General features: G+C 38.2%; 1 protein-coding gene across 23 annotated transcripts in view; it reads left to right on the forward strand.

The window, feature by feature from the left end:
- The window catches only part of LMO7 (LIM domain 7), a 196,018-nt gene that overhangs the window by 166,488 nt on the left and 16,226 nt on the right, over positions 1 to 13,304 (forward strand). For 16 of the 23 annotated variants that reach the window (XM_045054447.1, XM_045054431.1, XM_019828007.3 and 13 more), the window contains 6 exons: positions 5,794 to 5,908; positions 7,031 to 7,192; positions 7,971 to 8,158; positions 9,103 to 9,163; positions 11,079 to 11,135; positions 13,025 to 13,050. In XM_045054447.1, coding sequence (XP_044910382.1) covers positions 5,794 to 5,908; positions 7,031 to 7,192; positions 7,971 to 8,158; positions 9,103 to 9,163; positions 11,079 to 11,135; positions 13,025 to 13,050 — 609 coding nt within the window. The remainder of the gene's footprint in view (positions 1 to 5,793; positions 5,909 to 7,030; positions 7,193 to 7,970; positions 8,159 to 9,102; positions 9,164 to 11,078; positions 11,136 to 13,024; positions 13,051 to 13,304) is intronic. The other 7 variants (XM_019828020.3, XM_019828051.3, XM_019828047.3 and 4 more) reach the window with 2 other exon arrangements.

The following is a 13,304-nucleotide window of genomic DNA, read 5'->3' on the forward strand; positions in this document are numbered from 1 at the left end:
GCTGAATTCGTCCTTGTTCTAAGTGTTCACCGTTTCTCCTTCACTGGTATTCTTTGTACCCTCCACAGCCTTTACACACAGTTGGCATTTTTGTATTTACTGACTCGAATTGCAGTCAAGGCCTTGATCACCAAACCGAAGTATGAACTTGGTCCAGCAGGTAATTTAGGTCCTTATAGGTTCTTTCCCATCTCCACTGCCAAGCAGGGGTTTCATTCCTCTCCACTCCCTTTTCTCCTGTACTTCTCTTAGGGTATTGTTTCTTTTCCTACCTCTTTTTCTGATCCAGGCTTCCAGGGCAATCCTGAGGGTGACCCTGAGGCGAGGGGAGAGAGTGTGACTCCCAGATTCACTTTGATAACTTTCCCCTTGATTGGTCATCCATAGGGTTTTGTTTCCTGTTCTTTCTTGTCAGAGACCTCTTCTCCCAAACTCCACCCAGATCCACATTTCAGAACCACTGCCCCAGATTTTTTAAAGTTGTACCCAGAAGCCAGATGATACACCTGGAAGGAAGGATGCTTTTTTCATGTTTGCTTCTTAATCAGCAAGCCTGTGATAGTGCCCCTTTAGAATAGTATCCAGGGCTGACCGTGTCATAGCTGCCTCCCATGCACTGTGCTTACTTGTCACCTTCGCTAGACTCTTCTCTCTGGGAGGGCAGGAAGAAGCCTGTCCTGATCACTGTTAGCACAGTGCCTGGATCTACATTAGTTGAATGCTGACTGAGTTCTATTGGCTTCAGAGCTAAGTACGTGAGCATTAAATAGGATTCTCTTTAGTTGATCTGGAAACTGCTTAACCAGCATTTATACACATATATAACGTTGTTTCCATGGGGAACAGAAAATAATTATGGCACAGCAGCCATGCACCTCGGTACCTCTTAAATGTTTCACTTAATCCTCCCAATGACTGCAAATTAGGTGATATTATCCCCACTTTTACTGATGAAATACTTGAGATCTGAAAGTTACATAACTTGCTTTGGGTTGGTTAAGTGCTTAGGCCACAAATGTAATTTCTCTGACCCTAATTTTTTTTGAAATATGAGAAGCTCCAATTTGAGAACTGCCTTATGTGAAGTTAAGTCTCCAAATGTTAAGTCATGTTAACTTTGTTGTATCTCTAGAATTTTAGAGCCAACAGGGACTGAAATATCTTCTGTTTCATAAAGTCATTCTTCAAATTGCTTTTGAGGGAAGCTGTATGGTTATCTGAAATGTAGAATTTCTGAAAGGTAGAGTTTGAAATCTCCTCAATAGGTAGTAAGTAGCTACCAGCAATTTTAAATGGCATACAGTAATAATAATTGGCATATTCTGTGACTGAAATTCTGGTAGCTGTGTAGAAGATGGAGGGAAAGAACGGCAGGGGCAGGATAGCCGATGACAAGCTGGCTGCGTTAGTTTGGGCTGTGGTCTCCCCTCTAAATTAAGATGGTAACCTGAAGAGCAATGAAAGAATGGGACGATTCAGGATAGATTTATGGACTGAGGACTTGGGAGCACTTTTCATGAAGGCATGGGTGTGGTGGAGAGTGGGGGCTGTTGTGTGCAGCTGAGGTGGGAAGGGAAGGAGGAGGAGCCCCTGGTGTTGCTAACTTGGGCATCTGGTCAGGTCGTGATGTAACTGACCAAAGTCGAGAAACAAGAGGTGGAAAAGAGTAGGTTCGGGAAGAGGTCGTGAATTTAATTTTGGGTATCATGGGCTGAGGCAGTAGCTGAAGACACAGCAGGGAAAGAGGTTAACTCAGGAAAGCTTGTAGTCAGAAAGATGGGAGGCTGGCTAGGGAAGAACAAGAAGTGAACGTAGGAGAGCAGGCAGAAGAGCACACTAGTGAAAGTGAGAGGCGGCCAGACAGATGGAGGACAAGACGGGGGGGAAATGGGAGAGTGGATGACAGAGAAGACCGTTTCTGAAAGCAGGAATCGGTGGTAGTGCCTGGTGGAAGGAGGATCGAAAACAGATTCGGTAGGAAAGAGATAAACTTGAAATGAGTTGAGTTAAAGCCATAGAGCTGGAAACACCACCTGCCTCTTGGAATGGAGAAGTGGAGCCAGTAGGTATAGATGTGCCTCTGGCAAAAGAGAGTGGCTCTGGTGCCAGAATGGTGCCACGATTTGGGGCCACCCACCTACGTTCTCACCCTACTCAGACCCTGAAAAAATGATGCAAAAGAATCATGTGTACAAAAATCAAAGTTGATACATTTCCTCTGTTACTTATCACTATAGAGTGTTTTAATTTTGTCAGTTTCAGTGAGGCTTCCCTTAAGTCAACACATTTATCTAATTGAAAAATTGGGGAGAGGGGCGCCTGGGTGGCTCAGTCGGTTGAGCGGCCAGCTTCGGCTCAGGTCATGATCTTGCGGTCTGTGAGTTCGAGCCCCGCGTTGGGCTCTGTGCTGACAGCCCAGAGCCTGGACCCTGTTTCAGATTCTGTGTCTCCCTCTCTCTGGCCCTCCCCCGTTCATGCTCTCTGTCTCAAAAATAAATAAACGTTAAAAAAAAAATTAAAAAAAATAAATAATAAAAACAATGAAAAAATTTAAAAAAAAAGAAAAATTGGGGAGAATAGCTTTCTGACCTGTTAGTACATAAGACTGACCCTATTTTCTACCACTTCTCATCTTTGGTGAGAGGAAACTCTTAATTAATCAGATATCCTAAAATTAAATGTGGTCATTGCTACTGTAGATAGATCATCATATTGTTGTCTAAAAAGCTCAGCTTTCAGTGTATATTTCTGTTTGAATTGTATCTAATTTGAGGGAAATTATTTTTAAATGGTGATATGTTCATAACCATACTCATATCTTTTCCTGCGTAGACAACTGGAACCACTTGACGTGGTTCTTTATCAGTCATCAAGAATCTAGATTCCCCCCAAGAATTTATATTTCTGGTTCTATCTAGTTCCAGCAGTAATAATTCCCTTATCATCATCTTCTGAAGCATGAAAAGCATGGACTGTTTGTGGAATATTCACATGGCATGTGTCTTGCAGAGATAAGTAGGGAAGTAGAAATCCTAACTGAAATCACTGCTGAATAGTTTATGCCAAACTGTAATTATAGGTATGTTCCCCTGCTCATCTAATTCAAGGAGCGAGGATTCCACAGCAATGCCTATGGGACTGCCATAGTGGGCAGGCCATGCCACTGAAATTACAGCTTGAAACTGAAATTACAGCTACTTTTATGGATTGGTTTGGGAGGGAAGTGGTCTACATAAGATTTTCATTTGAAAACAGGGTTTTGCAAAAACAAAAAGCTTGCAAATTAACATCATTATGAGAGAGAAGTTCCTGCTAGAGTCAGGGACAGGCCAGAGGTCACCTGGTTATTGATAGAAAAACACCTGTAATTGCTCCGGGGGTTCTTTCCTCCTTTGCCTGTATATAGTCCTAGGGACCCACACACTTACAGTCTGTCAGGCTGCTGGCAGCCGCAGTGAGGCTGTTCCCTGTTAACTGTTTCTGAGAGGTGGTTATCTGCCCTTGTATTTAATATGTTCAGGTAGAGGCTTCTTTCCAAGGTAAGAATATCCTTTTGTGAGACCGTTCTTCTTGTCTAATAAAATTGTGAGGCTCTTTCATCTTTAGCTTCAGCTCATTCTCTTTTATCCTATTTTTGGTAGAAAAGGATAATGTTCACTTGCTGTCTCCCACAAAGTATTCTTTTTATGTAGTTTGAGACTATTTATTTGAACTCCATCATATCTTTTATTTTTCAAGATAAAAAACATCAGTTAGTATCTTGAATATCTAATGTATCATTTGTCTCTGTGCCCTTTTATAGCAATAGATTCTGTAGATGGCTGTAAGTCGAATTATTATTATTTTTTTTTGGACGGTTAAGTGTGGTGATGACCGCTTGTTTTCACTGAGTCATCTCTAATGTAAGTGTATGGTAGTTTCGGTTAAGGACTGGAACTAACCAGTAATTTTTTCTATTCATAGCAGAGCTTTATTCTGGAGATTGGTGTTCATCAGGCTGATTATTAATGTGTTCTCACTACCTACATCTGGGTTCCTGTATTTAAACTGCTTTACAAGCTTTCTGATGAAGACTTTTCTATATCATTAGCTACAGATTTTTAAAAAATAATTCCATACCCAACTCTTGAAGAGTCAATAATTATTTTTCAAGAGCCAGGACCATGCCTCATCCATCTTTATTTCCCAAGAACTAGGCACTGTGTTTTATACAGAATAGACGTACAATAAGTGTATGTTGAACAAACGATAAGTAAATGTTAAAGCACTTCTGTGTCCATAGAATGTAGTAAGTTCTTGGTTCAGTGTCTTCCTTGCCTTCTATTTCAATTCTTATATAATATCAGTTTTTCTCAGAATATACTCACATGGATTTTAAACTTGTTTTAGAGATGGAAAAACTTCGGCATAAAGCTTTATGAATTGCCCAGTTGGCCCTAGATTTGGTTTTCACGGCCACATTGTACTGGAGAATGTGTAGGGTTTTTTTTTTTTTTTCTGGAAAATTAAGTGACTTTAGGAATAACTTTTTCTTTTAGTCTAAGTTCTTAATTATTTGGAATCAAAGACTGAAACTAGTCTGGGAATGGTAAGTTAAAATTCATATCTGCTGTTGACCCAAAATGAAACACATAAATTATGAAAGATAACTGAAATGTTCACAGACATTGTATATTTTAAAACTTAAAACATTTGTTTTGGGAATGGCTGTGAGTCTGTGGCCCCGAGAATTTGCTGCCGTGGGGTATGGTGGTGGAGGCTGGCTGTTGTCCCGGAGGCCGTCGTTCTTGGGCTCACTGACTGTTGTTACTTTAAGGAGGTTGTGACTTGTTGCTCAGCGTGTCTCAGCAGGGGCCCTCTTGGCATCTGACCTGTGGTTCCTCTGAGGTGCCATCGCTCCATGTCCCACAGCTGTGCGGAGGCTCTGCCCTCATCACTGATCTTCGCGTGGCTGTGGGGCAAACAACACCTTCCCAAAGCTTCAGGCTCTCTTTAGGGGGTGGTGTCAGTCCCACAGGCGCCCCACAGCTAGCTGATTGTGTGTCAATGAACCCCTTGAAATGATGCAGCTATGTTAAATGTCAGAGACACTTTTTCTAGAAGTACGGTGGCATTTTTAAAATGGTTAACAATTTTTTTGCTATTGTCAAAAATGCCATTTGATTAAAATGTATGTTCTGTAACATTGTATACATTTAAGGTATATAGTTAGTATATTAATTTGACACATTTATATATTGTAATATGATTGCCATTGTAGTGATAATTAGCACCTCGATCACCTTACATAATTTTCTTTTTAGTGGTTGAAATAATTAAGTTATAGTCTCTTAGCGAGTTTGATCATAATACAGTGTTGTCTGTATTCACTGTTCTGTGCATTACATCTCAAGGGCTCATTTACTGATTGCCAGTTTGTACCCTTAAACAGCACACAGTCTATGTTCTTACTCTTTTCCTATTTGGGTAATAGCAAATGGTCTATAAAGTAAACCCAGTTGTATGGTGAGCATATGCCCAAGATTTATTAATGTCCAACTGATTTAAAGTATTGGTGTGAAGAAAAATATCTATTAATGTGAAGTTTTCCTTTATTTTATCAGAAAAGCTAACTCACTGATATTTATATAAATGAAGGTTTTACTAAACCCAAGTTAAAAAGATGGATGCTCCTGGTCTATTATGAAATAATTCAAGTGTACCTTGAATATAGCCTCCCTCCTTTCATGGATAGACTTTCCTCCTTGCGGGTGCCAGCAACACCTGATCCCACTGGTTCATATTTGTTTTCAGGATCAGTTCAGTGATATGAGAATCAGCATACACCAGACGCCTGGGAGCGGTCTTGACTTTGGGTTTACAGTAAAATGGGTGTTTTCTGGGATCTTCGTTGCATCAATTGAAGCAGGTAAATCATTGATTTAGCTCTACTGAACTTTCTTCCCCTTGTTATCCTATGCTGTTCACAACCCCCTCCAGAAATTAGTGTGTTTGCTGTAGGAGGAGAAAATACATGTGAAAAGTGCAGCAGTAAAGCCAGGAGGTGCATCCTCTTCCCCGAGACTTCCCTGAGAATGATAGTGTTTTTTCTCTTTGCCTAATTAATTTGAGTTTTGTGGGGTCTTAGTTTTGTGACCTTTACAGAATTCGTCTGTCAAAATTTTAGGTTTGATATTTGGAAATGCTACCAAACAACACCTCACTGGAAATTCAAAAAGAACTTTCCATGATTGGCTGTGTCTGTGGTGGATATTTAAGTGCTGTATAATAAATTGATGTTTTCTGAGCATCCTAATATATCTGTTGTCCGTGGAGTGTCCTCAGGATGCTTCAGGACTTTTACAAAAGTCCTTCCCCATCTGGGGTTATATCAAGTCAGTCCCAGGCAGTCTTCAGCAAAATATCACCACAAGGCCTAAAATTTAAATGAAAGTTACTGTTGTTAAGAGGAGTTCCTCACTTACATGTTTTAGCTATATAAAAGTGCATGCTAACACTGTTTTTTTTTTTTTAAGAAAGTTCTTAAAAAAGACTTTAATTAGATAATGGCAAGTGGCAATTGTAAGCAGTTTTAAGTGGCCTTGCTTTTTTCCTTTTCCTTTTTCTTTAAAAAAAAAAATCCATTCCAGGGTACATTTGGTTTTGGAAGCTCAATTCAAGTACAATATATTTCACATTTTTAATTTAAAAATAATTAAAAATTTTTCTTTGTTCCTAGGAAGGTAATAAATTTTATTGAATAGATGAGCTTATTTCTCCTTTGCATGTTAATGATGATGCTTACTGTGGAGTGAAAAATGCCTTTGCTGCTTTGTATATTGTGGATACCCAAATATTTGATAACGTAAAAAAAACCTCATGGATCTACCCTAACTGAAAAATATAAGAGATGGTTAGTTGACATTAAGAAGGCATTTTTTTTCTTTAAGTAAGCAATTGGTAGAACATGGATTTTGTTGTTGTTGTTGTTGTTGTTTGTTTACTTAGAATTTTTTATTATTGGTTCCTTAATTGATTTTGCTTTATTTAGGTAGCCCAGCAGAATTTTCTCAGCTACAGGTAGATGATGAAATTATTGCTGTTAACAACACCAAGTTTTCATATAAGGACACAAAAGAGTGGGAGGCGACCATGGCTAATGCTCAAGAAACTGGAAACCTAGTAATGGATATCAGGCGCTATGGAAAGTCTGGTAAGTTGGTTTTACCACCGTCTGGCTTTCTAAATCGGGAACTGGTTTTTGGCAAGTGGTTCTAACAGCTTGCTTCAATAACGTCTTCCTCCGTTTTTAAAAATTTTTTGGCTTCAAGATGTTTTGCGGTTATGCTGTCACAAGTCTTGAATGATACTTCCTTGACTATTCTGTCTGAAGACTTTTCACTAGCAAATTTACTGAATTTACATTATTTATCGACTGATTTACATGCTAGACTGACTTTGAATGCAAATATTAACTGGAAGCTATTGTAATTGCATCTGCATTTGGGAGTCATATAATAATGCTGAGTATTAAGAATTACGCTATGATTTTGCTTTCTCTACAGCACCATAACTAACTGGTATGAGAGAGAACATGGTAGGTCATTGGTCATGTTGCTGTTGTTCATGCTCAAGGAACTTTCAGTATATATTCTATTATTGTGTTTCTTAGCTGTTGAGGTTAGATGGAGAAGGGCATTAAGCCTCCCCCTGCCTGTTAAGGTATGATATCAAAATATGATACTCTATCCTGGCTTACAGAAAGATTCAGCAAATTTGCTAGTCTTTACATTATTAACATCATCTAACCCTTGTGTTTTTGGAAGGTGATCTGTTGGTCAGAACACGGAACTCTTGACTTCTTTCACACACTACCTGATTTGTTTGTATGTCTTCTACATGTTCATTTTGTATATGTACATTCAGTAACTTTGTTCTTTCCACTTCAACATTTATGTGTACTCATTTCTTGATCACCATGTGCCAATCAGACTGGGGCAGAGACCAACCTTCCCTGCCATTTACACGGCATAAAACCCTCAATCTCACCAGTATGGCTACCAAAATTATAGGTTCACCTGAAACAAAGTGGATTGATACAACTTCTGGAATTTACAACTCAGACAAATCTTCAAATCTGTCAGTAACGACTGATTTCTCGGAAAGCCTCCAGCATTCTGTAAGTATTTTGAGAAGTGGGAGTATTTGTGTAGAGCAAAGTATCTGTAGGAAGTCTGTGTGGGTGGGGAAAAGGATTTATTTGAACAATTTTGATGCTACTTTAAAAACCATTAGTTGAATAAGATAATTTATAGGAACGAGAGTAAATCCTATGGCATTACTATTAATAGAATAATAGTTACATAATGGTAAAATCAAAAGATCCTGTACTGTTGTTTTACGGGTATTTCTTACCAATCTTCATCATTATGCCCATTCCTCAGATCTTTGTGGATATGAAGTAGTAATAATGTAGAATTATACACTGTAATTTGTCTATGCTTTCTTTAGTCTTTACAGGTAAATTGTACACAATTACTATACTTATTTTAAAACCTCATGAAGCATGTTTAGTTTCTTATGTAGGTGAATTTGATGGTTAGACTTCATGTGTGGTTAAAAGATATTCAGTGACATTAATTGATGAAAAATAATTACAGTCTAGGCATTTTCCTAAGTATCAGTTAAATTTAAAATTTCAAATAAATGCTTATATCGACTCCCTAGATATAGTTGTTGTTATCTAAGATACTCTTTTAGCCAATAAGGAGTTCCAGCTACATTGTGTAAGAAATGCTTAAATGCTGAAGAATCTTATGTGCTTATGTTGCTTAGTCATAAATACAAGCTAAGTGAACTAATTATTTGGCATATCATGTTTCTTGGAAAAGGAATGACTGAATTTAAAGTCATTCATGCTTATCGATAGATGGTCATTAATCCTTCCACAAATATTAAAGAATAATGAAAATTTTTTTCTATTTATGTAAAAGGCTGTAAGAAATACATAAATATCCTGAAAAACTCACCTTATTAAGATATTTTCACCAATGGGATATGCATCATTTAAACCCAAAGTCCAGTTGAGGAAATAGATGCTAACTGGCATTTTATCCTTTCCAGAATACTGAATCCAAGGAAATAAATGGAATTCGTGATGAAAGTAATACTTTTGAATCAAAAGGTAAACATCACCATTGTAACTATATTTATAATATAGAAGCGCTAGCATTCAAGTTTTGCTATTATAAAAATTAATGTCAGAATAGAGGCAAAGAAAAACTGATCCCAATGCAAGTTGAAACTAAAAGGTTAGCACGCAGATCCAGTTGCAGCCAGGTGGAAAGGCATTCAGTTCCAGGGTTTGAATAGTTCAGGAACTGCAAACAACGCTTTGGCAGCATGCCCAGCAGCTTTGAGTGCCTGTGTGTCTAAGCCAAATAAGAAAGACTGGTTTCCCGAGGCCATTAGCCTTCTTGCAATGGTATGTTGGCAGAGGGAATCTTCGTTAAATCTGAAACGATGAATGAAGTTTCCTGCTCCCCTTTATTGTGGTGAAAAGGACAAGTTCATAGGCAGCTAGTCTTAGTAGAGCAATGGCAATAACAGTTATTAGTGAAAAGTACCCATTTGTAATGACAAGGCAGGCGTAGTATCTAGGGAGATCTTGTTTTAGGGAGTTAGTTACTGCTCTCTTCCTCCTTCTGTCTGTTCATAAGTAATTGTCACCACATGCTATGTGCTATTCCTTAAGCATACAAAATAAGGAAGAAAGATCTGGTTCACATAGGCAGGGAGAGAGAGACCCAAAGGAGATAAAACTCCTTTTACCATGAAGCTAAGCTCTGGTTGGGCTGGGTCTTCATAGCAGTTTGATGGCTTTGCACCTGCATTTGCCAGTTCATAATGGTCAAAGCCAAACCAAGTTTGTAAATTTCCCTTTATTGATGACTTATTTTGGTGTTAAATTTCTGATGGTTACAAGTGACTGTGTTTTAATTGTCTGATACTGCATTCTTAATCAAAGAAGTTTTGTAAGCAAACCTAACATTTTTTTTAAGTTTATTTATTTTGAGAGACATAGAGAGGGTGCGTGCCCACACGTGCAAGCCAGCACGAGTGTGGGAGGGGCAGAGAGGGAGAGAGAATCCCAAGTAGGCTCTGCGCTGCGTGGACACGGGGCTCCATGCCACGACCCGTGAGATCATGATCTCAACCGAAATCGGGAATCGGATGCTTAGCCAACAGAACCACCCAGGTGCCCCTAACCTGACTTATTTTTGATTTATGATGTTAAATCCAAGATGCCCAGGTCCTATTCTACCAGTTATTCAGGCAGAGCAAACAGATAATAAGACACTGAACTTGTCATTAGTGACTGGCACTGTATGCTGGCCTGTCATTTGAGGGGTATGTTAAGAGAAGTAAGCACCGACTAGTGTCAAGTAATAATTTCATTTACATTTTATGAATAAACAGAAGTGTAATGATCATTTGCCATGACCTTGCAACAGATCTGTAGAAGTCAGAATGTATCTTTTCATCCTCTCTCTCTTTTTTTTTTTTTTTTTTAATCGGACTGAACTCCATTTACTTGAAGTTAGTGGATGTTACTAGGGCAAAATACAAGAATATTTTAATTTGGGCATTTGTTTTTATTTTGTCTTTCTCTGGGTATTAATTTATTTTCTTGTCTTCCTCCCCACTATTTTTCAGTTCATTTTTTACTTAATACTGTGAAAACTTTAGTTGCAAACAATTCTCTTTGGACTTCTAGACTTTGGATTGATTAACCTAGCAAAACATATTAATGTCCATTTCTCTAAAGCTGTGTGATCTAGCATGGGGCTTCTGTGAAACTATGATGCTATCTGCTAGAATTTATTAATGAAATAATTAGTTCCTCTACTAATCCGAATGTAGTATAGACTTCTAAAAATATGTGTCTCTGTACATTGAAATAATCCATATCTTCCATGGCCATCAGTTTTGTCATTTTGAAACTAGTGCTGCAGACATTAGTCAAATGTTTTCCAGTGGTGAGAGATTAAAATGAATGACATGGTATTGATTTTTTTTTTTTTGTATTTTTCAACTAGCATCTGAACCTATTTCTTTGAAAAACTTAAAAAGGCGATCACAATTTTTTGAACAAGGTAAACTACCAAACTAACAATTCATGCACTTTCATCGACTTGTTCCCATTCTCCACTCTTTCCTAGTCGTCTGTGGTGCTGGGCACTGAGCCTTTCAATTGGCTGTCATGACCAAGCAACATAACCCATTTCCATTCTTTTCCTAGGGTCGTCAGGTTTTTCTTACAGTTCATGGGTCTACCTCTGTGGTAATGGGTCTTTGCGTGTCTTTGTATACCTGTGAATTTTTTTTGGTTTTCTAATTAAAAGATTGAGATGCTGTTAAACACACACTTATTTCTTTCCACTGGGTGACAGTAAGAAATGAGGAACTTCACTTACGCCTTACTGCTTCCTACAAATTGCATACTACTAGATTACACCAACATACAATTGTTGAACATTTATAAAAACTCTAATTTTTGATTATGGACCGTGCTCTTAATAAAGAGCAGAGTTGTTTATTAGTATTGGGGTGATGGCTCTGGAGTGTTACTAGGAGTGCTCTGTGGATTCTAAAGCAAATCAAATGTAAATTTTGGTTGTACTTCCAACAACGTGCATCTTGAGAATCACTGTGTTGGTGTAGTTGAGCAGCTCTGCCTTATGTGCTATGCGTGTGGCATTTCTTACCCCTGTCACGTCTGTCTAACGCCCTGTCTCACGAATGCATTCCCAGCTGTGCTGTGCTATCAAGAACTTAAAAGTAATAGCCAACATTTGAGATGCAATGGCACGGAGAGTAGTGTGCTGTTGGTGTCTAAATGTTGTTGTTTCTTGCTTTTAAGATGATCAAAAATCCTTTACACACTTGTCTTACAGTATACTTCCTGGACTCATGGATTTTTTTTTTTTTTTTTTAGATCTGCTAGCCTTCCTTTGGCAAGTTAAGGTTTCTTTTTGACCATAAATAAGAATAGCTTATCAGCCATGCATGTGCAAGGTCTATTTGTGTCAGTATCCTTCGTGTTTTTGACATTTTTGTTAAATTCCTGTGTTTCTGTGGTAATTTAATTGAAACAGTGTGATACTCCTAGCCCAAACTGGCTAAACTGAAACAATTCCTTTTCTTGCTCTGTTCTAATGTTCACTTACTTTTCTTCAACAGGCTATTTTAGGGAAGAACTTTTTCCTAAGTCTCAAAGCAGCTTTCTTAAAAAAAATGTGCGAGTGAATAAATTTACCAGACAGCTGAGGTTTCAGGAAAATTAAATAAATACTGTATGATAATGCATTTCATGAAACTTGCTTACTTGTTTATAATCCTTGTCCTACATACAGACCCACATTTATGTAGTCCTCCTACGAATAAAAAGAGTGATACTAGGCCCATAGCCTTACACATGAAGTTGAATATCTGTGCTTCAAGTAATAGGAGAGGGAAGGGAAGGATTTCTTGAACATGTTTTTGTGGGGTCTTATTTAAGGAAAGTTGCTTATTAGCAAGGAGACTTGGAAAATGTGATTGGGAGCTGTCACATCGTAATTGAACAGTGGCAAGTAAAATTTTTGATTTGTAGATGTTGTAACACTTGAAATTCTTTTTTTTCCCCCCTATTAGGCTGAGCTGTGAGATACTACCAAGTCTATTCATAAAAGAACCCCAAAACCTCTTTAGAACACACCATCAGTTCAGCTCTAGAAACGGGAGCTAGGGTTCACCTTTGGCATCCACAGTTTCTCTCTCTCTCTCTCTCTCTCTCTTTTTAAATGACTTTGACTTTGGGAGGTAAAAAACAAGCAGATGAAATTAAAGAGAAAAACTAAGATACTGCTGTGGTTTAAAAAAAATCGTTGATGTCCCTTAGTATACTGGCATACAAACAGCTGGTAAGACTTTCTGAAAAGAATTATTTCACAGAAATGAAAAAACTTATTGTCTTTTTCCTTTCCCACATGCTGCAATACAGGAAGCTCCGATTCTGTGGTTCCTGATGTAAGTAGTGTTCATTTGTTTTTGGAATAAATAAGGTGACCTTGGTGGGACCGAATTAGCACCGAGTAGCATCGCTTATTTTCAGTTGCATAAGAATTTATCAAGGAGCAGTCTTTCCAAGTTGGAAAGACCTATTTTGAGATGAAAAGCCAAGCCTCCTCTGGTACTGCTTTGGCAAAGGGTGGTATGAATAATTCATGTTAGCGAGAATGCTTCAGTAGACGACTCAATGATGTCACATGTTCTTCCTTGTT

Source organism: Felis catus, chromosome A1 (genome assembly GCF_018350175.1).
Source record: "Felis catus isolate Fca126 chromosome A1, F.catus_Fca126_mat1.0, whole genome shotgun sequence".
NCBI classification, from domain to species: Eukaryota; Metazoa; Chordata; class Mammalia; order Carnivora; family Felidae; genus Felis; species Felis catus.